Here is a 24,346-nt window from a genome sequence, read left to right as displayed (position 1 = left end):
AAGACGTCATTCTGAGATGCAAAACCAGCAATGTAATGTATTTGTACATATGCGCATGTGTGCACACACATGCAGAGGGAGACTGTCCCGAAGCTGTAATGTGAACTGACAATAGCAAAAACAGAAAATGAGACCAAAAGAAAGATTGCCCGTTTCTGCAGCGGCAGAACGGTCGGTCCATGCCGGTTTCAAGGCTCTGCCCTGGGTGATCTTAGAGCTGACAAGAAGACACTAAGCCCAATTCTGTATGGAAAGGGTGCTTTCTGAACTCTGCGCCAAGCTAGGATTTGAGCCCTGTTCTATTCAGTACTGCAGACCCTACCTATGTGAAGCTATGGGACTGTGTGAAGCTGTGTAAATAATGCTGGTTAAAACGCAGTGAAATTGGAAATTCAGCTGCTCAGCGGTACTACTTACATTCCCAATGCTCGGCCATAGTGTGACTGTTCACATTTAAATAAAAATAGACATCTCTTTCTTCTGTTGTACTAACCACGTTTCTAGTGTTCAGTCCTCACAGAAAAGACAGTCAGCTTTCTGTCACTGCAGGATGTTGATGGTGACATGCTAGTCCAGACAAACTCCTGGGCTGTTCCGGCTTTGTGCGAGCCTCCTTGTCAATTTGGAATGTCTTGTGCAGCTTGGCTCCGACTGTCACGAGTCTCTGATTGTCTGCTCAGAGTTGTAATCACTGGGCTCTTCTCCTCCAGACTCAGGTCTGGCAAATTTGGTTTTAAAGTAGTTGTTTGTCAGAGCCTGTTGCCGTATTTATTTTCCATTCAAAATGATCGTATCTAAATAGATGGCCTATTTGTCTTGAGAATGAACGAAGCACCTTCCTAGAACAAGCAGAGAGCTCCCCAGAGGTACGTTCCCATCAGAGGTCATCTCGTCTCTCAGTCTGAAGTCAAAGCACTTTGGGAATTGAAATAGAATGTAAATCATAGACCTCGCATACAAAATGATTTTTATTTTTTCTGTGTTTTTCCACTGTCTTCGTGTGTGATGCAAGGCTCTGATTCTAACCACCTGCTATTTCTCTTTGATTTAATAGGTTTGCAAAGATTCACATCAGTGTATCCGAACCCATTATTCCGTTCAGAGAGACAATCACAAAGCCTCCCAAAGTTGACATGGTCAATGAAGAGATAGGCAGACAGCAAAAAGTGGCTGTCATACACCAAACAAAAGAAGAGCAAAGCAAAATTCCAGAGGGCATCCATGTTGACTCTGACGGGCTGATCACCATAACGACGCCCAATAAACTAGCCACTCTCAGTGTTCGGGCTGTACCCCTTCCTGAAGAGGTCACTCAGATCCTAGAGGAAAACAGCGACTTGATTCGTTCCATGGAACTTTTGACCTCCTCCTTGAATGAGGGCAGAAATACCCAGGCGCTTCACCAGAAGATCCAAGAGAAGATTTGGGAGTTCAAAGTCAAACTAGAGCACCACCTAACAGGTAGAAAATGGAGGAACACTGTTGACCAAATCTGGTCATTTGGCCCAAGAAAATGTGGGCCCAACATACTTGTCAGTAGAAGTGAAGATTTCCAGAACTCAATATGGTCCGGCCCAGCTGGCAGAGACTCGAAAGAAGCCGGTAGATTCCGAGACTTTGGCAACAGTATTGTGAGTGGCTTCCAGCTAGCAACCCTCTCTGGCCCCATGTGTGAGGAGCCCCTCATGGGTGTCTGTTTTGTTCTAGAGAAGTGGGAACTAAATAAATGTGCAGAACAAGGATCAAGTGATAAACAGAACCAAGAAGAATGTGATCTGACAGGAGAGGGGCAGGAAGAAGGTAAAACCTGCCCTGGTGGGGGTGAAAACCAAGAGCAACAAGATGGCCACTCTGAAGTGACTTCCGCAAAAGGAGAATCCCCAGTCACTGACTGCTATGGACCCTTCTCAGGGCAGCTAATTGCCACCATGAAAGAAGCATGTCGCTATGCTCTGCAGGTGAAGCCTCAGCGCCTGATGGCAGCTATGTACACATGTGACATCATGGCCACTAGTGATGTCCTTGGTAAGGAGGGAAGGATGGAGACAGAGGTGTCCTGAGTAACACAAAGTCTGTACTTAATAATCTTTTTAAATTTAGTGATGTTATTTGTTTTATATCCTGACCACAGTTTCCCTCCTCTCCTCCCATTCCCTCTCCCCAACTCCACTCTGTCCCACCTCAATACACTTCTCCTCTGTTTCTGTTCAGAAAGGGGCTGGCTTCCTATGGGTATCAACAAAGCATGGCGTATCAAGTTGCAATAAGACTAAGCACCTCCACTTTATTAAGTCTGGCTAAGGCAGTCCAGCATGAGGAATGGGTTCCCAAGAGCCAGCCAAAGCACTAGGAACAACCTTTGCTCCCATTGTCAGGAGCCCCACAAATAGACCAAGCTGTACAACTGAGTTCCTAAGAGTCAGGTTAGTTGTTTCTGTGGTTTTTCTTGTGATGTCCTTGACCCCTCTGGCCCTTACAATCCTTCCTGTCTTCAGCAGAATTCCCCGAGCTCAGCCTAATGTTTGGTGGTGGCTCTCTGCATGTGTTTCCATCAGGTACTGGATGAAAGTTTTCTGTTGACAACTGGGGTAGCCACTAATCTGTTCACAGGTGGCATTGTTAGAACATATGCACTTGCACAAACTGGAAACATCCTGACTACCATTGTGCTAGTAAAACCCCTTTTTCTCTCCATTTGAAGTTCTTTGTAAGTTTGACCAGCATCTCGTCATTTCTAGTCATGTTGAGCTGCGTGTGTTAATCCTTAGGTCAAGCATGGTTCTTGCCTCAACAGAGAAGTACAGGAGACAAAGTTTAATAATACTAAGTGAATAGAATAAAACCCAGTTGTTTAGTGGAATGGGAAACAGGGCGGGTCTTTCCGAAGGGATAGGATGTTGAAATGGGCCATTCCAGGCATGCCAGCATCTGCTGCACTATGTAGCTCACAGAAGACTGCTGCTGAGCTGGTGCTCACTCCCGACTGGCTTTAGGAACTGTTCAGTGCGCGCTCTCTCTCTGAGCCCAGACACTGCCAGTTAGACCCCTTCAAAGTGACACCGTGTTAACTGTGCCGTCGAACTGGGGTCCTTAGCAGGTTCTCTCGGAGCGTTCCTCTGCCAGTTCCACGTCACCTCTAGTCTTGATTGTGCCTTCTGCTTCTGTAGGTAGTTGACGGTGACAGTACAAATGTGAAGCTCTGCATGGGGAGTCCCTCAACCTTCCAGGACTAGGTCAGCTTGCCATGCCAGCTTCCACTAAGCCTGCAGCTGAATGTGTTTGCAGGAGCAAGCCGCCCACAAGCCCAGGGTGTCTGCAGCTTGCTTCAGCTCAACTTGACCGCATCCATCCCATTAGCTGCATTTGCTTGATTTCACATTCTGGTAGCTCAGTGACAGAAGACAGCTTTTATGTGACCTTGCTTGTAAGACATAAAAAATACCCACAGTATCTATATGTCTGTGTGTGTGTGTGTCTGAAAGTCATCCATGTGTGCTACCAACAATTACAGAAATGGCGAAAGACACAATCGTCCTTGGAAACCAGCCTTTTGTTTTCTGTCTGACTTGTTACTCATTTGGTTATTGTCTTCACTTTCCTTGGAGCATCGTGCATAGGTATGACCTTGTGGTACAACCAGTTCAGTATTTTTACCTTATGTTCTTTTTAAAGCATGCCTCTCTTTGGCCACTTACTGATAATTTTCATTTTAACCTCTGCATAGTATCTGTGGACTTGATGTGCTGTAACTGACTGACCTGTCGTCCTCCAGTTGGAAATTTGCCTGTTTATTGTAGGAGAAATAGGCTGTGAACAGCTTTCTTTTCTGTTTGCCTCCCATCTCCAGAGTTTCTAGACTAATCATAGTTGTTACATTAGAAGAACACACGTGTTACTCTATAATGCTGTAAAGACAGTGCTCCATGGAGCTGCATGGAAGGAGACTTTACCTTTCAGTATCTGAGGCAGTACAAGTTGTTCGCGAGTGTCCTGAATCTGAAAAGAGTGTGTACAGGGTTGAACTGAGATGACATTCTAGGTGAGGGGGCTGTGACCCTGAGTAGAGGTCCTCCAATGTGAGCTGTGCTGACTGGTTCATTTGGGCTGGGAAGGCACACAGCTTGTGCTCGATCGCAGGAGCTGAAGTCCCATGAGCCACCATGCCGGGTGCAGACTGGAGCTCAGATATGCAGTGGAGTCGTGATCACAGCCCTTCCAGCTGTTTTGTTGTTGCTGCTGCTTTGCTTTTCCTGTCTTCTTGTGGAGCTGTCTGCAGAGCATGGGCTGTGGATGCACATAAAAAGAAGAAGGCTGACTGGTCTGCTGTCCCGTCCCAGGGAAGGGATAGCGAAATGTTTACGCATAGCAGCCTGGGCAGAAAGCCTTGACAACATCCCCGGGAGAGCGGTAGCAGGGTTAGAAGGAGTCTGAAGGCTTCCAAGCTTTGGGCACACCTGTCACGTGAGCCCAGTGACCAGGGAAATTTTTATTATAGTGTTTTCCTCTCTTTGGTGATCCATTACTGCGCCTCAGTTTTAGGATGGAGTTCTAGTAGAATTAGAATTGAGTGGCTCAGAAGAACATGATTAATTACATTCAGTTTCAATTACTAGTATTGATCCGAACTGTCGTCTCAGCCCCTGGAGGGGAGGAATTGCCAGCCTGGGCAGCAGCAGTCAACAGTTTATCACTAGCCCTTACACGGCTCATTTGCCCCAATTTCCTTACCCCTTCTTACACCTAATGCTAACTGTTCACTTTCATAGACCACCTTAGTTTTTCTGAGAACATGGGGCAGGAAGATAGCCCAGTGGATAGATAAGAGCTTGACCCACAGGCCCAAGGATCTGAATTCCAGTCCCTGGAACAAATGCAAGAGCCAGATGGGTATTGTGAGCATCTATAATCCCAGCACTCCTGGGAGGGAGTGGAGGTGGAGACACTAGAACCCCAAAATCTCATGGGCCAGCTAGCCTGGTGTACCCAGCAGAAAAACAAGAAAGAGACCCTGTCTTTAACAAGGCAGAAGGGGAGGACCTACTCTTGAAAATTGTCCCCTGACCACCATGTGAATGCTGTGGCACATGCATACCAGCGTGAATGATTCTGTGACCGACATTCCCAGTCATAATGGCAGAGCAGGGATTGTCCCTAGAGATTGGTTTGCCTCTAGCACTTGGGCTTGAGTTTAGAAGGAAGTTGGCTCCACAGTGATGTGCAGTGGGTGTAGCAAAGCTGGGATGGGGGCACGGCAGAGGTCTAGCGTAGGTAGGTAGAGTCTTAGAAACCTCCCTGAGATAAGCTCACTACACCAATGACGTGGAAATTGCTTCTCTTGGCGGATGAGGCCTCACAGAGTGCTCACAGGGAAGTCGCACCTGCGGGAATTACAGAACTAACCAGTGGTAGCCCAGGAACCAGGTGTGGAAGGAGAGCTTGGCAGAGGCACACCCAGCAGAGGCCTCCTGTGCCCTGGAGTGGTCATGAGAGCAAGGTTGAGAAGCACACTGGTTAGCACGAACATTAGCATCCAACTCCAGGAAGCGGTTTAATAGAGCCCAGAGCATTTGAGTTGGAAGCCCTGGCTTTAGAAATGTGGGGAAGGAGTAGCGGGAGTAGGCGGAGTGAGCAGTGAGTGGAGAGATAGTGCCTTCTGCAGCCAATAGAAGGGTTGCCGTCTGGGGCCTCAAGGCCGTTTGTCTCCATTGCCCCTTCCTGATCACTGGCATCCGAGGGTGTCCGCAGGGGCGGGTGTGAGGAGCCCTTGGCTCCTGGGTTAAACAGAGTTGGGTAAATAAACACCCTTTGTACTGACAGAAGGTCAGACCTCTGTGTGGTGTCTGGGTAGGCTTTTACTCTGCCCGCCTACACATGCGCGGATTACCCACAATGAAAAGGCCTTTTCAGCCGCAGGTAAAAGGTGGGCATACCTGCCAGCTTCATTTGTCTCTGTTTCTCCCGGTCCACTCTGCTAGTGGAAAGGATGCCCTGAGCACCCATAGACACCAGTACAGGTGCCCCTCCCAGGGGCAGGTGTGTCCCTCCTGAGTGTAAGGCCGAATCTCACCTTGGGCAAATTGTAACTGTCAGGCAGAGAAGTTGCTAAGACTCTTGGTATGTGACACTAGAGACTGTCACCAGATAGTAAAGATTCCAAGCATGATCCATCTCAGGAATAAAATACCCGAGCTCAACGCCACTTCAATATTGTTGAGTAGATGTTTACATAGATGTGCGCTTTGATTGGTGTAAAACTGCCATTGCTAGTCGCTTGGTTGCTTATTCAAATGGTCTCTTGCCACCATTTTGATCATCATATTAAGAATATTCATAATTACTAAGATATTTTAATGTTTGTAAGATTCCAGTAGCATTCTTCTCATTGGATATCTTACCCAGCAATAACTCTGCTTACAATTCCAGAGGTGATTCTTCTTAGATGTCATTGTGGGAGTTGTCACGGGGTGGCAGGGGATTGTTGGGACTCTTGTTATTTTTTATATGTAATTTTTTTCTAGTGTTGCCCTTTTAATTAGCACTTAAGTGTTCATGGTTTTGTCAGTCGGGGTTGTTGAGAACAGAACGTTCCAATCCACTACTGTATGCTTCCTGGGTGTGTGAATCACTGTGGCTTTGGGTCCAGCACGATCAGCCGATGAGCTTGTGTTTCGGTTTCGCAGGCCGAGTCTACGCCGTGCTGTCGAAGCGAGAGGGTCGAGTGCTACAGGAGGAAATGAAGGAAGGGACGGACATGTTCATCATCAAGGCCGTGCTGCCTGTGGCCGAAAGCTTCGGCTTTGCCGATGAAATCAGGAAGAGGACCAGTGGGCTGGCCAGCCCGCAGCTGGTGTTCAGCCACTGGGAGGTGAGAGGCGGTCCCTGGGGTGGCAGCCCAGGCAAGGGCAGGTGAAAGCTGGCTGACAGCACCAGCTTCATTTTTTCTGTAATGTGAAGTTGAAGAGACAGAACAGTGAGTCCATTTCTTTGCTGCTAAAGAAAAATGACAACTTTTTTGAAAGTGAATCCTGAAGGACTCCTCCCTAGAGAGGAGGAAGATGGGGAGAGACTCTTCCAGCATTTGGAGGGGAGCACTCTTTGGGGGGCATCTGCAGTTTGTCTCTAGTCTTCTATCATTCTGGGGTTCTGTGGCTTCCCTGGGAGGAGTGGCGTAGCTCATCACGGCCCTTCCCCGCCCACAGACGTGGAGTCAAGTGAGCAGCAAATCCGTCTGTAATCACTGTGGGTAAGGGAAGAGGGTTGTGGGGTTGTGAATGCAGAGTGTGTGGGAGGGGTCAGGTAAGTCTTCCCAATGAGGTGTTTAGAGGAAATTAGCAATTCATCAGCAGAGAGAACATAGGCCAGCTAAGAAAAACTGAAAGAAAAAAAGTCATGCTGGGCAGTGGGGTGCACGCCTTTGACTCCAGCACTCCTGCGGCAAAGACAGGCAGATCTCTGTGAGTTCGAGACCAGCCTGGTCTGCACAGCTAGTTCCGGGATGGTCAGGGCTACACAGAGAAACCCTGTCTTGAAAAGAAAAAATATATATATAAATAAATCACAAACAGAAATCTTTTAAATGAAAGCTGAAGAAAGGTTGTTTGAAAAAAGCCGTATTCTCGTGTCTGGGGGAGACCCAGTAGCCCCAGTTCACTTCTTCCATGGTGGTTTGTAACTTGGGAGGAAGCGATGCTTCTGTCAGCTGGGCTTACTTGTGGATATTGATTCTGCCACTTATTTGGACAAAGTGCAAAGACTTCACTTCTAAGATAATTCATGTCGAAACCTCAGCTCAAGCTCCCTGTTGCAGGCCTCACTGCTGGGAAGATTTCCTTTTTACCATCCTCTCTCTCACTTTCTCTGGCGTGATGACTTCAAAGGGTCTCTAGGACCCTTGAAACAGCTTAAATTTAGATACTTAGAATAAAAATAATTGAGTAAAACCTCCCTTTTTAAAGTGAGATTTATAGTCATGTAAGCCAGCAAAGTAAAGACACTGAAGATGTCTTCAGTGATGACCCTGGAGAAGCTGGCTTTTGGACAGGGCACACGTGATTTTAATCCAGCAGTCCCTGACACCTGGATTGGTGTGGATGCAGTCTCCAGTCCAAAGCCCTGGGCTGTCTGCTTTCCCCTAGAAAACATAAGATCTGAACACTTGATAGAAACAAGCTGGATGTTCTGACTTAGCTGCGTTCTTTACTTAGTACAGACTGTGTTTTAGCAGTGACTTTCCTATGACATTTCTCTTGAATTTTTGCATTTTTGAATACTAAATGATGTTTTGATGGTTTCCTTCATTGCCTTTTTACCAGATAACCTTCATCGCTGTATCTCATTATGGAGAAAACAGCCCTAAAATATTTAAGTCAGTGTTAACTCTCAGCTTCTAGATAGTCATTTCCCATTTACCCAAAATCTAACTTTTTCAGTTTGGGTTTTGACACTCAGTTTTTACATAAAACACAAAGCAATAAGAAAGAAGTTGATTTAAAGTGTCAGTGCCTGAAACTTGGGAACCCTCTGCAGTGTTTCTGGGGTCCTGCTGGCCAGGCAGTGAAGACGGGGCAGCACAGGTAAATGTTGTTTTTAACGGAGTGAGATGGTAACTCAAGCTTCTGACATCACAGGCGACAGTTGTCACCCTCACAAGGGTGGCCTTGGCCAACACTGGCACAGAAAACTGGGTTTTTATTGTCTCTGATCTGAGCACAGCATGTTAGGCACATAGTGCCTGGGACTGTCTATAAACAGAGCTTGAAGTAAGCGTTTGGAGCTGTTACACTGACTTTGCCATCAGGTGAGTGATACATCATGTATTCTATTTTTGTTCTAAAAGCTTGTGGAAGGAGGGAGACACAAAGTAAGTTTCTCAGGTTGGCCTTGAACTCATTCTGTAGCTATAGCTAACTTGAATCCTTGATCCTCCTGCACCACGCCTCTGCTCTGTTAATAAACTTACTGTTTATACCACCATGCCTGCCCCCCCCCAAATATCATACTGAGTCTTTCTTTTTTGGGGGCGGGGGCGGCTGAGTCTTTCTTTGAAAGTGATTTTTTTGGAATCTCTAAATTGTTATGACTGGGTCTGGGCAGAAGGTTCCCAGGGTAAAAAAAGCTTGCTGAGCAAACATGAGAACTTGAACTCAAACCTCCAGCTCCAGTGTGAAAAAGCACTTGTGCCTGTAAATGTCTATAATCCTGGACTAGGAGGAGAAGACAGGCAAAGTCTGGCTCGTGGCCATCCAGCCTAGCGAAGACACCAGGTATCTTCCTCTGGCTTCTGTGTGCACATTCATAGCCATGCCTCTGCACATCCAAATGCATACAGCACATGTGCACAAGCACGCACACACACACACACATAAACACACACACGCACAGAAAGTTTTCCTTCTTTTTTTCATTGGCAAGTATGTCGTGGAGAAAAGGGAAAAGACTGCTCTAACAGAGGAGCATCCCAAAATACAGTGACCACGCAGGCAGAGGGTATTTCTCCCCCCTGTCTGAGAAGGCAGTGCAGAGCTGGCATATGGCTCAGAGTGACAGCCCAGGCTCATCCTGTCTTTCCTTGATGGTCGCAGCTGCATCCCAGCCAATAGGGCTGGGGCTGAGGAAGGGGCCCACTTCTCTTCCTATAATACACATTGGAATTTGCTCGTATTACTTTATCTAAGTCCCATCACCAGAACCAACCATATAACCACTTCTAAGGAAGCTGGGAAATGTCTTTGACTAGGTCAGGAGTCCATAAAATGCTGCCCATTGTCTGTTGGAGTAAGTACAATTGTATTAGAATATAGCCTAACCCGCTCACCCAGGTATTTTCTGTAGCTGCTTTCAAAAAGAGTTAAATAGTTAAGATAAAATATATTTTGAGGTGTGTCTAGTTCTTACAAAAAAAGTATCCCTGCACCCCCAAAGCCCATGTGGCCATGTACCCTATCTGTCACTCTAGAAAGAGGATGGACACCATATAAGAACAAGGTTTACCAGTAGGTGAGATTCCTTACACAGGAGCCACGGTGACTCTCACTATCTTTGCGTCTCAGAGGGTTTCCCTTTTTGAGTGTGAATTAAACTTAGGCTCTTTGTAATGTTTGAGAGCACTAGTGTCTGGCTCAGCTGCAGACAGTTATTAAAAACAAGGCTCCTAATAAATAATTTTAGAGAAATTTTGTCAAGGAAACTTTCGTAGTGGTTGTAATCCCTTCCTTCTGTTCTTATCTTACCACCTGCCATGGCCCTATTTCCCAAAGCTTCACATCTCTGCAAGTCTTTAAAACTGCATCGTAATTAAATGTCACTGATCTGGTACCCCCCCCCACACACACACATTAGTAACCCCCCCCCCCCCACACACACACACACACACATTTCGGTTTAAAATAGCATGGCTGTTGAGATCTCACTCCAAGGATTTTTTTTTTCATTTGTGTTCTAGCACACCATATAATTTCCAATCAAGAGCTTTTGAGAGAAAGTGCTTCAGAAAATAAATTGCAGGCGTTTTCCGCAAGGAAGCCTTTGAAGTCAGCAGTCTCATAGTTTCTTTCTAAGTTTTAGCCTTCCGCGGAAGGGGAAGAAAAGGAGCTAATAGCAGACACAGGGAAAGTGCTCTCGGCATGTACAGCGCACTACACATGTGTCAGCTTGACCCCGAGATCCACCGCTTAATCCCCAGGTGACCCCAGGCCAGGCTGGTGAGGAAGGCTCCCATGAGGTTCTGTTGGATGTGTTGATTCTCACCTGCTGAACCCCAATGAAATATAGCCCCTAAAGCTTTCCCCTCTAGGGGTGTGTGTGAGTGTGTATGTATGTGTACACATATGTGTGTCTACATGTATATCTTCATGAGTGTGTGTCACGTGTGCATGTGTGTGTGTGTGCTTATAGGTGTGTATGTCCATGCACACTTAGGTGTCTGTATCTGTGTCATGACTGGGCAATAACTCTCACTTGGGTCCTTCCTGTTAGAAGGTAATAAACACCTCTGTTGAGTTGGAAAAATTGATCTGAGGATTGAGCTCTGGGCAGTCAGATTCTCTGGGAACCAGTGGGGGAGAAGCACCCTTCCCCCCAGTCTGATTCAGTCTCTGCTCTGTGGTCCAGAGAGGTCTTTCTGTAGTCCCAAACTGGACAGCCATAGTGGACTGGACCGCTCTTACTCCATCTCTCCTAGGTTTGAGTTCTGTTGAGCTTGATGCCGGTAGCGTCAGGATGTCCTCACAGGTGCAAGAGTGATGGATGTGAGGGACCCAGAGCAGGTCAGACCTCAGCACACAGCATGGGAGCGTTGCAGCCAGGACCCTAAAGGGGTCCCCAAGGGAAGATATCTGTGCATACAGACAGCAGCCCCAGGAGCCTCTAGGGAACAAACAGCCAACCTCAGGTGTCTTCGGTGGAGCTTCCAGCTAAATGGAACCCATTATACATAAAGTCCTGGGCCCAGTCCTCAACGCCACATAATCCAGACGCCATGACAGGGCTTAGGGGGATCCGAGGTCATCTTCAGCTTCTTAGTGATTTCTGATCCATCATGGGCTATATGACGGGCTCCAGGAACATAAAGCAAGACCGTGTTCACATAAGATGATCATTAGAGACAAAGGCAAAATTAATAAAGACATATTTGGATACATCCTAGTCAGGATAATGCTTCGTCTTCATTAAAGATGAAGCCGTTTCTGTCTTGTGAAATGGCTCCGTGAGAAGTCAGAATAACATGTTAGAAGTTTATTGAATCTGCCCCATTCTCTCACAGCCCCCGTGATTCTTCATATTTTTAAGCTTCCATTCCTAGGAAGATGAAATGCCCTTTGCTGAAGTTGTTTCCTTAGCCAGAGACTGACAGAATTTAACATCTGCCTCACCTGGCCTATCCTGTCTCCTCCTCTCTTTAAGGTCATTCCCAGTGACCCCTTCTGGGTGCCAACCACTGAGGAGGAGTACCTGCACTTTGGGGAGAAGGCGGATTCTGAGAACCAGGCCCGGAAGTACATGAACGCAGTGCGGAAGCGGAAGGGCCTCTATGTGGAAGAAAAGATTGTGGAGCACGCGGAAAAGCAGAGAACGCTCAGCAAGAACAAGTAGCTGAAAAGAAGTAGCTATGGCTGGTGGTGGGGCCTTTTCTTTTTAATGAACTAACAGGTATTATCAAGGGTATAATTTGGGAAAATCTCATTTTGATAAATTATCTGTGTGGGTTCACTTTCAATAATAAACCTGGTCTATATATTTTAAAGGCATCAGAGAACTACTTTTAAAAGTGTTTCTTTAATTGATGCTGGTTCAGGGTTAAAGGTGACTTCATTGTGAAGAGTTATTACCACCACCCTCAGCCGTGAGAGGTGTGCTGAGAGCAGGGTGGCCCTAGGTGCTAGCACTGTTGGGCAGACCCCATGGGCGGGGAGGGGGGAGGGCTGCACCCCGCACCCTGAGCAGCTACTCAGCTCACATTGGCCAGACTTCCGTCATGTGCCGTGATCTGAGGATGTCCTCCTGTGGATTTCACCTGAGCTCCTGAGTTCGTTCTTAATCACCTCACCGGAGAGACCACTTCCTCAGGGAGCAGCTGCCTTTTTGCCAGTCAGCTGCATGCTAGCTAGCAAAGCCAGCTCCACTCCAGCCTGTGTCTCACGCCCCTTAGCAGAGTGTGCCGCTCCCGCCTGAATTAATGCTCCTGAGCTTTGTGCCCTGACCTTTCTGTTAAAAAGGGAAAGGGATGTCTGTAATTGCTGTTCCTTCTTAAGCACATCAAAGGGCTAGAAGCTAATGTGCATGAGGTCACTGCCATTATTTTAAATTTGTTTCCTTAGTCTCATTTGCCTTATTTAGGATGGTCCCCACTTGAAGGAACAAATGCAGTCTGATCAAAAATCAATTCTCTTACTCTGATATTGCATAATAGTTTTATAGCAACATGAAGGATTCCTTATCATAAAATTAGCACGTCTAACTTCGTTATTGAAATATCCTTAATGGTATTCTTAATAACCTATGTCACTCTTAATAATGGCTGTGAACATTTTATCTTTAATCTTCGGAGCCTTGGCATAGAGCTGGTCATGTCTAATTGACCCAGACTTTAGAGCAAGTATTTGGAGATAGCTCACTGTCTGTTTAACTTTAATAGATAATGGTATCTGAATTAATGTAGAAGAACACAGTGTCACATGCTGGTGTGTTTAAACACGCTGATGATAAGAAGAGCTAGCTCACTGACTGACAGCATTCGTAGATAGCATCATTCGGTAGTGCCGTGGTGTTTCCTTAACGTCTGCACTTGATCTCTATATGAGAGAGGGACTAACTCAGAGCGATTTGGGGCTCTCTCTGCAGTTCCTTTGAGCACAGGAGTGGGACTTTCGTCAGGATGATAAAAGGCCACTCTCCTTCCCCATACCTAGGGAACGCGCTAATGAGCAAGACAGTGCCACAGAGAGATCTGATCAGGCGTAAGGTTAAGCTGCCACCTAACCTCCCCAGCTGTAGTAACATGCGTAGGGCCTCCACTTGTGACTGCAGAACAAGACTGTCTTACTGTGCATCCCAGGCTATCCCAAGGTTCTAGTCTCCACCTGTTAAATATACTGGAAGCAAAGCAAGAAGCTTGCATGCATGTGGTAGTTCTGTTAGCATGCATGCATGTGGTAGTTCTGTTAGCATGCGTGCGTGTGGTAGTTCTCTTAGCATGTATGCATGTGGTAGTTCTGTTAGCATGCGTGCATGTGGTAGTTCTCTTAGCATGCGTGCATGTGGTGGTTCTGTTAGCATGCGTGCATGTGGTAGTTCTCTTAGCATGCGTGCATGTGGTGGTTCTGTTAGCATGCGTGCATGTGGTAGTTCTCTTAGCATGCGTGCATGTGGTAGTTCTATTAGCATGCGTGCATGTGGTAGTTCTGTTAGCATGCGTGCATGTGGTAGTTCTCTTAGCATGTGTGCATGTGGTAGTTCTGTTAGCATGCATGCATGTGGTAGTTCTCTTAGCATGTGTGCATGTGGTAGTTCTCTTAGCATGTGTGCATGTGGTAGTTCTCTTAGCATGTGTGCATGTGGTAGTTCTGTTAGCGCCACTTTCTCAGCATCATGTCTGAAGAGGCCTGAGCAGCAGCAAGGAAAACTAGCTGGAGCAGTCCCAACACCAGGTCTGCTTTCACCTGCCTGCCATGGCTGCTGCAGAACCTGCCTCCCCTTTCAAATTGCAAGAGGACCTTTGAGACAGTTCCAGCGAGGAGGCATGGGTCATAGGCAGCTCTGCCTCTGTTCAGGACAGACATAGGGCCAAATTCACTGCATTTTCTCTGCCAGTCATGATCACAAGGAGCGGGGCAGGAGGGACCGGGCTCTAGTACTCACTGGGAAAGGACTAGTGAGTAGCACACAGCCCCAGCTCTGCTCTTCTTGGGAGACTAGAAAAGGCCTGCTCCTTCGGGATAGCCTCTGCAGAGCAGAGGGGCGTGCCCTTCTTCTGGGACCCTGAGGGGGTGGTGCTTGACACTGAAGAGGAAAGGGCTGGGAAGGAAGCTTCTATGATCCTTTCGTGTGTTGGCGCATATAATCAGTTGTCCCTCATAGCTATTAAAATAGGGATAGAAAGCATTGGGACCTGATGAGGAGCCAAGGAAGCGCTCAGCCAACACCTCCATGACAGCTGTGAACACTCTACCACCATGGTCTGCCTCCTCTTTGTAAGAGCAAGAGGGCCTTGGAGAATGCAGTCCACACCAAGGTAATAAACTGAAGCTACGGTGGCCCAGCAGGGATAGGCACAGCAAGACTCTGGTCTGGTCATTGATCTCATACAAGTACCCCAGGGATGGGGAGGGACTGGACCCTCCTAGGAACGTGGCATAGTGGTGACCCTTAAGGCACAGTAGCTAGGCTGATGCTGCCTGGCCTGTTTTGGACACTTGGAGAAGACAGACACATCACAGATGGCTGTTGAGTTGGTCTGGGAGGGCTAGCCTTTGACTCTCCTCTCCTCATCTCATAGGCTAGGGCAGATTCCTTCAGACACCGAAGCACCCTGACCAGTCCCAACACCTGAGGTCATCTTGCACAATAAATGCCCAGCGGTTCCCCCTGATCCCCACCCCCCTTATCTCTTCTCCAGCATCTGTAGCTAAGAGGTGGCATGGTGGGTGAAAACATGTGCTCTGCAAGATTAAGGACCTGAGTTTGAATCCCCAGCAACCACATACAGAAGGGGAAAAAAGCTGGGAATGGCTAACCAGGCCTACAACCCCAGCATGGGGGAAAGACCAAGATAAGTCCATCTAGAGAGCTCACTGGCTAGCTAGTCTAGCCAAATGGATGGCATCCAGTTTAGTGAGGGCCCCTGCCTCGAAAGGCAGAGATCGGTAGATGAAGATACATGACATATTGCAAGGCAGTGGTCCTCAAGCAGTTGCCCTGGGCCAGCAGCATCGGTGTCTGCTGAAAGCTGGTCAAGAAGGCAGCAGATCTTCAGCCCTTCCTGGAATTCCCAATTAGAGCCAGCCCGGCCAGCTGTGTAAGAAGTGGCCCTGGAAATGCTGACACCCAGGTTGGAGAGACATTGTACTGAAGACTTCAGTTCACGTGTGTTTAAAACTACATGCATTATGCATTTTGAATTTGGTGTCTACCTCGGGGTTTGCAGAGGAAAGTACACGTTCCTCATGCTGCAGACATCTTGACAGTGATCTAGCTAGACTCGATTTGGGCGTTTTTCCCCTTTACACTTGATTCAGAAATTCTTAGGCCTTCCAGATATGTGCTGTTGTTCCAGGATTGGGATTCCCAGATGAAAGGTGAAAGGGACAAAAGCAACAACAATAAAAAAATTAATTTGAAAAGGAGCGCCCATAGAAATTTCTGGATAAAGTGTGGGCAGATGGATAAAGAGTTCACCTGCCTTTCAAGCCCAGTAGAAGCAAAGGGAGGAACGGAGTGTCCACAGCTCGCTCACAGATCTGGGCCACTTAGAAATGTAGTTTTTTTTTTTTTTAAAAAAAGACAGGATCAAACTGAAAAGGTTGTTTGAACGTCAGATTTAGATGCTTCCTTTTTTATTTGCCCTAATTCAAAAAAGATATGACCTTCCGAAGTGTCTGGTTGTGTCCATCGCCCCCCCCCCCGTTCCCCCAGCTCTTCTCACACCCCATTTTCTTCACCCAGAAAGCATTCAGACTTTCTGTTATGTGTATTCCATGAGGTCATTGGGAATGCATGCATTTCATAAGCTGCCCTTACCCGAGATGGTGGTTCTGAATGCGACTTCCCTGCAGAGAACACAGGTTCCAGGTGAATTCATTACACTGCTTCCAGAAGCTGTGGCCTTTTAGCTTTTCCACTGTCAGTCTTTCAAAATCAGTTGAATTTGGTATCTGGGATGGTGTTCGCTGCAGAAAAAAAAAAAAATGTGCTCCCTGATCAAATGGTTTTTAGGAAATGGCAAAAGTACTAAGACTGCAGACGGGCCCAGTTTCAGTTTTAGAACTTACTCCCTTCTTCAGAAAATGTGGACCTGCAGGCAGCAGTCAATGTGAGGTGCCTTCTCAGAGCCAGTGGAGCAGTTCTGCCTGTCCAGTAGCTTCCTGCTGCAGCCAAGTGTTCAGGGGCTCTCAGGGAATCCTGAAGAGACTCAGAACCAACCCCACTGTACCAACTCTTCTGTTTGCTTCACCCTCAGCTGCACCTCAGCGCCTCATCAGCTACCACTGTTCATTTAAGCCACAGCACTGCCAACACCTGAGATTTTGCTGCCATCTTTGAAAGTCACCCAGATGTAGATCTAGATCCTAGATCCCCTCGATTCCTCAGTCCCTACAATTTCAGTCCTCTACAATTTCTGACTTAAGGAGCTTGAGATGTGGCTTGGACATCAAGAGAGTAAAAGGTCCCTAGGTGATTGCAGTCCAGGTGGACAGCCACTGCCCTGTGCACATGCACCCTTAGTGATGACAGCCACCTAGTCAGCTCCTGTCCAAATACCGTGTGTTCTCCACAGGCTCTGCAGCCTGTGAGTGGTGGAATAGATGCATTTGTGCTACACGTGACAAAGGCCAGGAAAGAAGCTTCGAGAAGCCTGGCCTGGTGGTGGTGCATGCCTGTAATCGCAGCACTTAGGAGGCTGAGACAGAAGGATCCTACAAGTTGGAGGCCAGACCCAGCCACAAGAACTAAAAGCAACAGCAGAACAAAACAGAGAACCTACTGGGGGAGCCTGTCCCCTACCGAGAAGACTGCAGCCATCACAGGCCTGGATTCCCTCTGTCTCCTATGGACTGCCTTATCCATGATCTCTGTGCTTAGGTTTGCTAATTTTTTGAATGTTTTATTTTTAAATTATAAATATATGGTTAGGAGGATGGGTGGGCAGGCATGTACATTGAAGTGCAGGTGCCTGTGGCCCTATCTAGTTCAGCAATATGTACGGAAGTGTAAAATGACCGTACACTTTGGCCTAGCAATCTGTCTAGCACTCCCTACTACAGAAATGGTCACAGGAGGGTCAAAGGTGCCCTAACAAGGTGTAGCATACTCACTATTGCGCGTACTATGGTCCTATGCCTGTAGTGCAGTGCATGCACTACGGGACCATTCGCTAGCTGGGAAAGGGGCCTTGGAGATTTAAACACACAGATACAGAGAGACAGACAGAGACAGACATGGAGACATGGGTCATCCTTGAAACAAGAATGCCCCCCTTATTGTGTTCAGGGGTAGCTTATATAGGGATCCTTAACTGATAGCCATGCCCCAGCCAAACCCACCAGAAACCACTCTCCTGCCATCAGGGACTCCTGAAGGTCTCGTGCTCAGAGCAGCTGCAAACACAGGAAAACAAGTTGTTTTGCTCAGAGCAGCTGCAAGCATAACAAGTTGTTTACAAGAAATTCAGGGTCTGGGGGTTCACAGCCCCCAACAACGAGGCTACACATAGTTGCCCCAAAGGAAAGAGTCCTAGTGTCTACTGGTGGAGCATCCAGTCAGTGTAGTAAATCACCAATGCTCCTTTAAGAACCTGGAGATGTTTGCTTATACAGAATTCCAAGATGTGTGCAGATAGAAAAACCAGGCCACACAACTGTTTTGTTGAATTTGTCTTGGTTATATTCTTATGTATACATTGTAAGCAATGCTAAGAACGTCTGAAGGCATCAAGAATCTGTTGAAGTTCCCAGCTCTGTAAGCTTAAGGGATCACTGTCCTTTTTTATATGGTGTTGCTGAGAAGTGTTCCTTTTTGCACGCTGAAGGTATATTACTTTGAGAATCGACAAAAATCATCATATAAAATTGAAATAATGAAACGGTCCTGAAGCACTGTTTCTGGACAGTGCTGGCTGCTTAGTAAGGTCTATCCACTGACTATACCTGCACGCTAGACTGAGACCTGCAGAAAGAACTGTGGCATCACTGGCCTGAAGGGTTCAACATCGGCTGCAGGGCTTCCAGCCTCCTCTACCTAAGCGCATTTTTGGTTCAACCGCCCAGGAACCTGTCCTGATGTCCTGTAGCTCCTTCTTTCCATGATTCCCAGAGGGTTTGACCCTTGGACTTAGAACCTGTCATCCTTCTTTCTGGTCTCTGTATAGGCCATCTCCATCAGGTAATATGGAAACTTAAAGGGTCGCTTCTTGTTCTGAAATGGGGGAGCATGGTTAGCTTCATCCTGATAGTCTCAGGCAAGCTTTTAGCCACCCCAGGTTTTCTTTACAAAGACTAATGTAGAAGAAAATGTTGCTGAGGCCAGAGGGGAGAGTAAGGAACCTCAAATCCCGCCCCAGGATAGGCGGGAGCTCTGGGCAGAGACTGGATGACCCCTAAGGGTCTGGAGCACATCAGAAATCCGACAGCTGACATTGTGATGAGAAGGTCCCCTAAGACTCCTTTGACTCTATCATCCCTGTTGCTGGGTCCTAATGGCTCCCTGGGAAGAGCGGGGGATAGGGAATCAGCGGAACTTTATATACCCTCCCTGCACCCGGGCATCACAATCTGTTGACATTGCGTGGTTACCCCTCATTGGCTAGGCACGATCAGGACCTCTGTCAGTACCAGGCAGACTCCAGGTTGGCTGGTCTCCTGGCCTGGCAGGCCTTAACTTCCTACACAGCCACCCTATTTTATTTATTACATGGACTCTCTGCAGAAGCCAGAGTTCTTTGCTCAGGCTTGGTTTCCCTCACCTCAGGAGGGCTCAGCCAGTGGACTCTGCCTATCTTAGATTGGCCTGTCAAACAAGCTCTAACCTGTCATTGACTACCAGTACTTGGAGAGTGTTCATTGCTGGAGAGCTGCCTTGGTGGGGGGGGGGGGGGGGGACTAGGCAGTAGCCTTTTGAATTTCAGATAACCAGGCATGCATAATCTCCTGCAGAGGACTGCAAGAAGGGTGCCTAAGAGCCTTTAGCACCTGAAGAGCTGCCTTAGTTGCTGCCAGCTGCTGTCAGATCTGCTTCAGGAGACTTTTAAAGAGAATAAGAATTAACAATACCACCCTACCAATTAATGCATATGTACGCACCCTGGAGGGATCATTAGCCTTTTTATAGTATGCCAAACTTGTTCAAACAATGAAGAGTCAAAGGCCATAACCTCTGCCCTTAATAAGTCAACTTGTTTGGGGCGGGGGCAATGAAAGCAAGAAAAGGAAGTATATACATTACCCATCCTGGGTTATTCCTCCTTGGTGAAAGCAGGCTGATCCATGGCTGGGCATACATCTCTTCCTGGGACCCATATTGGCGTCATAGCAGTCTGAGGAAAAACACAAGCATACCCTGACCCACAGGGTAGCAGGGGGCTGACAGCTGCCATTAGAGAGAGATAGATCTCTCTATTTCACCAGGAGCAGGGGTGTGTTCCTTGGCAGAGATGCCCAGTGCTTATAGGTCAGACTAAAACCCTTGTCATCAAAACTGAGAAGGTTCATACGGAAAAGGACTTCTGTTAAGGTCAGATGAGGATCTCTCCTAGTCTCTGGCAAAATAGTCCTGGCCACCACAGTGGCTTGTCCCTATGGCTTGCAGGGGATGTCAGTGGTATGGACCCCAGAAAGTTATTGTTGAGAGGCATAGGCAGAGTCATACATGCAGACACATAGATATACACATACTTACAAATAATTACAAATAAGATAAATACATTAAAATGTAATGATATTCTACTGACTGTATATGTCACATCTGTCTAACATCGATTTATTTTACCTGTCAGTCTATCACATACTTAATTTGCTTCTACCTCTTGGTGATGAAAAATAATGCTGCCTTGTACACATATGTATGAGTAACAATCCAGGCTTTTGTTTTCTAGGCTATATTCCCAGCCTAGGGTCTATGAGTGATGTCTATCAGCTTCACAACATCATTATGAACCAGGTAGAATCGATACTGTGGGGCCCCATCTTCCTTCTAGAGACTACAGAGGTTGCTGTTAGGAAAATTTTTTGTTTACTGTGGAAAACTTAAACATTATTAATATTATTTAGTCAAAGAAAGGTACTAAAGAGTCAAAAATAAGTAAGGGGAGAAATAGAATTTTGGGGAGTTTTGACAACAATAGTCCCTAGATTTCTGGGTTTCTTCTGTCCTACATCAGGTGCCTCTTTTGATATAAGACAGAAACTCTGAATTTTTCTTCTCACAACATGTTTGGATTTTGAGAAGGAGAGAGCCATGCTTCAGCTCCAAAGCCAGCTTTGATTTTTAATTGAGTTGGGACTACAACTTTTCTGAGAAATAAAGAGATATAGGTATTTAAGTAGTGAGATTTTTCCCTGCAGAGAATATTGGTACATTAGGTCATTTTTCTTTGCTTGGTAATTTTTTCGGGATAGCTTTCCCTTCTTCTTTAGAGGTCTAGATGTCCAAGCTGAGTCAATGGGACAGGTGCCACTTTCCAGTGGGGTGTGTCCTGTGGCGCTCCTCTCCCGTGTGATAGGTGCACTTCCCAAACTGCACACCCTTCCAATTAACTCAGCAAATACACTGAGGGTTGCTCACTTTCCTGCTGGGTTTTGGGGATCACAGATCATAGAGGAGAGAGATTCTCTCACAGGGTGTTGGCAGCAGAGCTGATGAGGGCACCCTGGTGCTGTTCAGCATCCTGGAGACCCCTTCAGGGGCAGGAACACACTCAGGTCAAACTCATTTACTCCTCCACTCCTTCCATATAATGCAAGTCATGCCCATAACAAATATTATTTTGTGTTCCTACCGTGTCCTAGACATCACTGTAAGCTCTCTCCAGGACCTGCCTGTTAAACATCACCACTCCCCAGACAGACTCTGCTACTAGATAAAAGATCCCAAGACAGACTGTTGGGACAACGTGTTCAGCTTGTCCTCCCCTCTTTCTGTTCTAGGGAAGAAGACCCCTCTGAGCATCTGTCTCGGTTGTACAGCAGGCTTTCTCAGCTGACAGCCTCCAAATCATGACACGGAGACTTATTACCAGTTATGAACGCTCACCTTATCTTATGCTTGTCCCACTAGCTCTTATAACTTAAGTAACCTGTTTCTCTTCATTTATGTTTTGCATCAGGATTTTTTTTTAAACCTTTCTTTTATTCTGTATGTCCTACTTTTTGCTTCCTCTGTGTCTGGCTGGCCCCTGCCTGCCTGCCTGCCTGGCCCCTGGCTGCTCCCTGGCCATCAGCTGGCTGGCTCCCCTTTTCTTTCTGCCTGCCAGCCCCTCCTATCCCTCTCCTGCCTACCTATTGGCCGTTCAGCTTTTTATTAGACCGATCAGGTGTCTTGGGCAGGCAAGGTGAAACAGCAACACATCTTTACATAGTTAAACAAGACAATAAGTGAAAGCAACACACCTTTATTACATAATTCAACAAAGGTAGCATAAGCAAATGCAGCGCGTCTTTGCACAGTTAGGCGGATATTCATTGGCCTGTCCTGACTTGTGAGGTGGCGTCTGAAATCTTAAAATTCTAAATGGGTAGGCAGGAGCTACAGGCTGCATGACTGCTAAGACCAGACAAGCAAGCCTTGTCCCCACGCTTTGCCTGGTGACTGGCAAGGTTCAGATTCACATCCAGCCACCTTCCGTTCCTAAAGCAGGGTTCTAGCCACACCCTTTGTGGGGAAGCCCTGCTGGGAACTGAGGAGAGCTATAAAAGCAAGAAGTGTGGCGGGACCATTCTATTTGTGTGCAGAGATACCAGGACCATTCAGGCAGCAGCACCAGAACTCCGTGTGGAATGCGGGGTGCCAGGGAGAAAGAAGGAAAGCAGGAAGGTGTGCAGGCAGACAATGCGTCTCTTACAAGTGATTCATGAGTCAGCACTGCCAGGAGGAAATTACCTGTACCCTTTGTGATAAGCAGCGTTTCCTACAGGTCATAAGCCAAGTTCAGGCCCCCAGCCCCCATCAGCCTCCGCTTCCCTGACCTGAGCAGAAGGAAGCTGAGGGGCTCCAGGGGCCACCAACAAGGCATGGCTTGAGGTTCTCCAAATACTTTTGAACTCACCCTGTTCCTTGTTCCTACATGCTTTCTACCTGACCACAGTGAGCGTGCTCTCTGATGGATGCCTTCCAGGCGGGATCACCTTCTGCCTGGCTGTGGCAGGTCTCTGGTTCTCCTGATCCCTTCCATACTGAGGAGGTTCTAACACGGCCCTTCTCTCTGTTCCAACCTCTCGGTCTCTATCTAGGCTCTGGGTGGTTACACTACAGAAAGGCCAAAGGCTCCATGCCAAGCAGCTGCAACCCAGAATCTAATCCCTAAACACGGTGTATGTTGTGTGGGGGGGAACCAACCCGATTACAGCTTTCCCCCACTGACTCCTCTGCACGCCAACCACACACATCCTAGGACTTAGGCTGAAAAGCCAGGGTGGGTCTTTCTGGCCCATTCTTCTCTGGCTCTTCCTTTCCGTTGAGAGGAGATAGCAAGAGTCCCACTTCCTCTTCCTGTTTGGAAGAATAGCCCATAAAATTCCCCCACCTTGGCTGTTGTCCTCCTGACGCTGGTGGAGTCTTTCCTGCATCCCAAAGAGACTTCATAACTGGAGATTCCTGAATTTGGCACAAGACACTGCCTCGGATAAGAGAGATCTGCTTGGGCTCCATTAGTATCAGAAGTTGCTAACACTGTTACCTCTGTGTTGAAGACTCCTCGGGTCTACACAGCCACTTCCTCTTTAAATGCTCACCACCTTTACCTCTGAGGGCCTCAGTTGAGTGACAAAGCCCACACCCCTTATCTTCAGCCTCTAATGAAGTGTTCCCTGCTTTTCTGTGCCCCCTGGTCCCTGCTCAGGCCCAGTCCCGTTGTTACTACGATCCCCAGAGCTCAACCTCTCTCTGCCCTGCTCCCGCTTTGCCCCTCCCATCCTGCTACCCTGCTTGAACAGATTCGCTTCCAGAACAGAGACAACAGCCAGTTAAAGTGATCTGGCTCAATTCCAGAGGCTCAGGTCCCGATAAGGCATGCCTCATCCTATATCACAGCTTCTTCAACTGTGAATTAAGCATCCATATAGATCATATAACTAACCGGGAGGTTCACAGAAAAGTGGACGACAGCAAACATGTCCAACGGTATAGCCATCAAAACTCAATGCGCCATGAATCCTAGGTGTTCCTAGCAGAATTTATCCGTGCTGCATTTAGGGAAGTAAATTCCCTGACTCTAGGAGGACCCAGTCTTAATCAATGTTCTCAGCTGTACACGCATGTTTCCATATGATCACTTTATCCTGCCTCCCTCTCAAAGGCCACCAAGAGTCTCATGTCAGAGTTTCAAGGCGTTAAAGAACCAGATGGGAGCCTAGAAGAAGTCGGTGTAGGACAAGAACTCTGTCTTGCCTGCTGGGGGATGGAGACACCCGACAGCGTGGTTTTAGAGGAAACCCCCCACGCCTCTCTTAAGGACAGGCCTCTATGTCTTCCCCATACCCCACTTGCTGGAAACCCTCCCCAGGACCCTTGCTGGAGGATGGAGAACTGGATAACCTTTGCACCACAAGAGATGCCTGTGCACGCAGCTCTCCTACCCAGTCGTGGTGTAAAGAAAATACCAGTCCATCAGCAGGGAGGGCATGAACACTATGCGTTCACTCTGCCTGCCTAGGAGAGCTTAGGGTGGATTTAAATGGCTTTCAAGGCGTGAAGGGGAAACAAAACAACCCTAAGTCTAATTTGTTCTATTTTTAGGAAGGAACGATCTCATTTATATAGCAGGCTCATGTTTAAATGTTTCAGTGGGCTATCTTTTTTCTTAAGGAACTTTTTTTTCCTCTTTATTTGAATTGGGTTTTTTGGTTTTTTGTTTTCTTAAAAGGACACAGAACTGAGGACTGTCTGGCTCAGCAACCAAGAACACAAGGTTTTAGGAACTCCT

General features: G+C 47.2%; 1 protein-coding gene across 2 annotated transcripts in view; it reads left to right on the top strand.

The window, feature by feature from the left end:
* Efl1 (elongation factor like GTPase 1) overlaps positions 1–12,236 on the top strand; it is a 93,229-nt gene extending 80,993 nt beyond the window's left edge. For both annotated transcript variants that reach the window (XM_057756561.1, XM_057756562.1), the window contains 3 exons: positions 1,055–2,025; positions 6,681–6,865; positions 11,902–12,236. In XM_057756561.1, coding sequence (XP_057612544.1) covers positions 1,055–2,025; positions 6,681–6,865; positions 11,902–12,090 — 1,345 coding nt within the window. In that variant the 3' untranslated portion in view covers positions 12,091–12,236. The remainder of the gene's footprint in view (positions 1–1,054; positions 2,026–6,680; positions 6,866–11,901) is intronic.
* Positions 12,237–24,346: the final 12,110 nt, after the last annotated feature.

Source organism: Chionomys nivalis, chromosome 23, assembly GCF_950005125.1.
Source record: "Chionomys nivalis chromosome 23, mChiNiv1.1, whole genome shotgun sequence".
In the NCBI taxonomy this organism is placed as follows: domain Eukaryota; kingdom Metazoa; phylum Chordata; class Mammalia; order Rodentia; family Cricetidae; genus Chionomys; species Chionomys nivalis.
The sequence above is the reverse complement of the archived record's forward strand: the minus strand, read 5'-3'. Positions and strand labels throughout refer to the sequence as shown.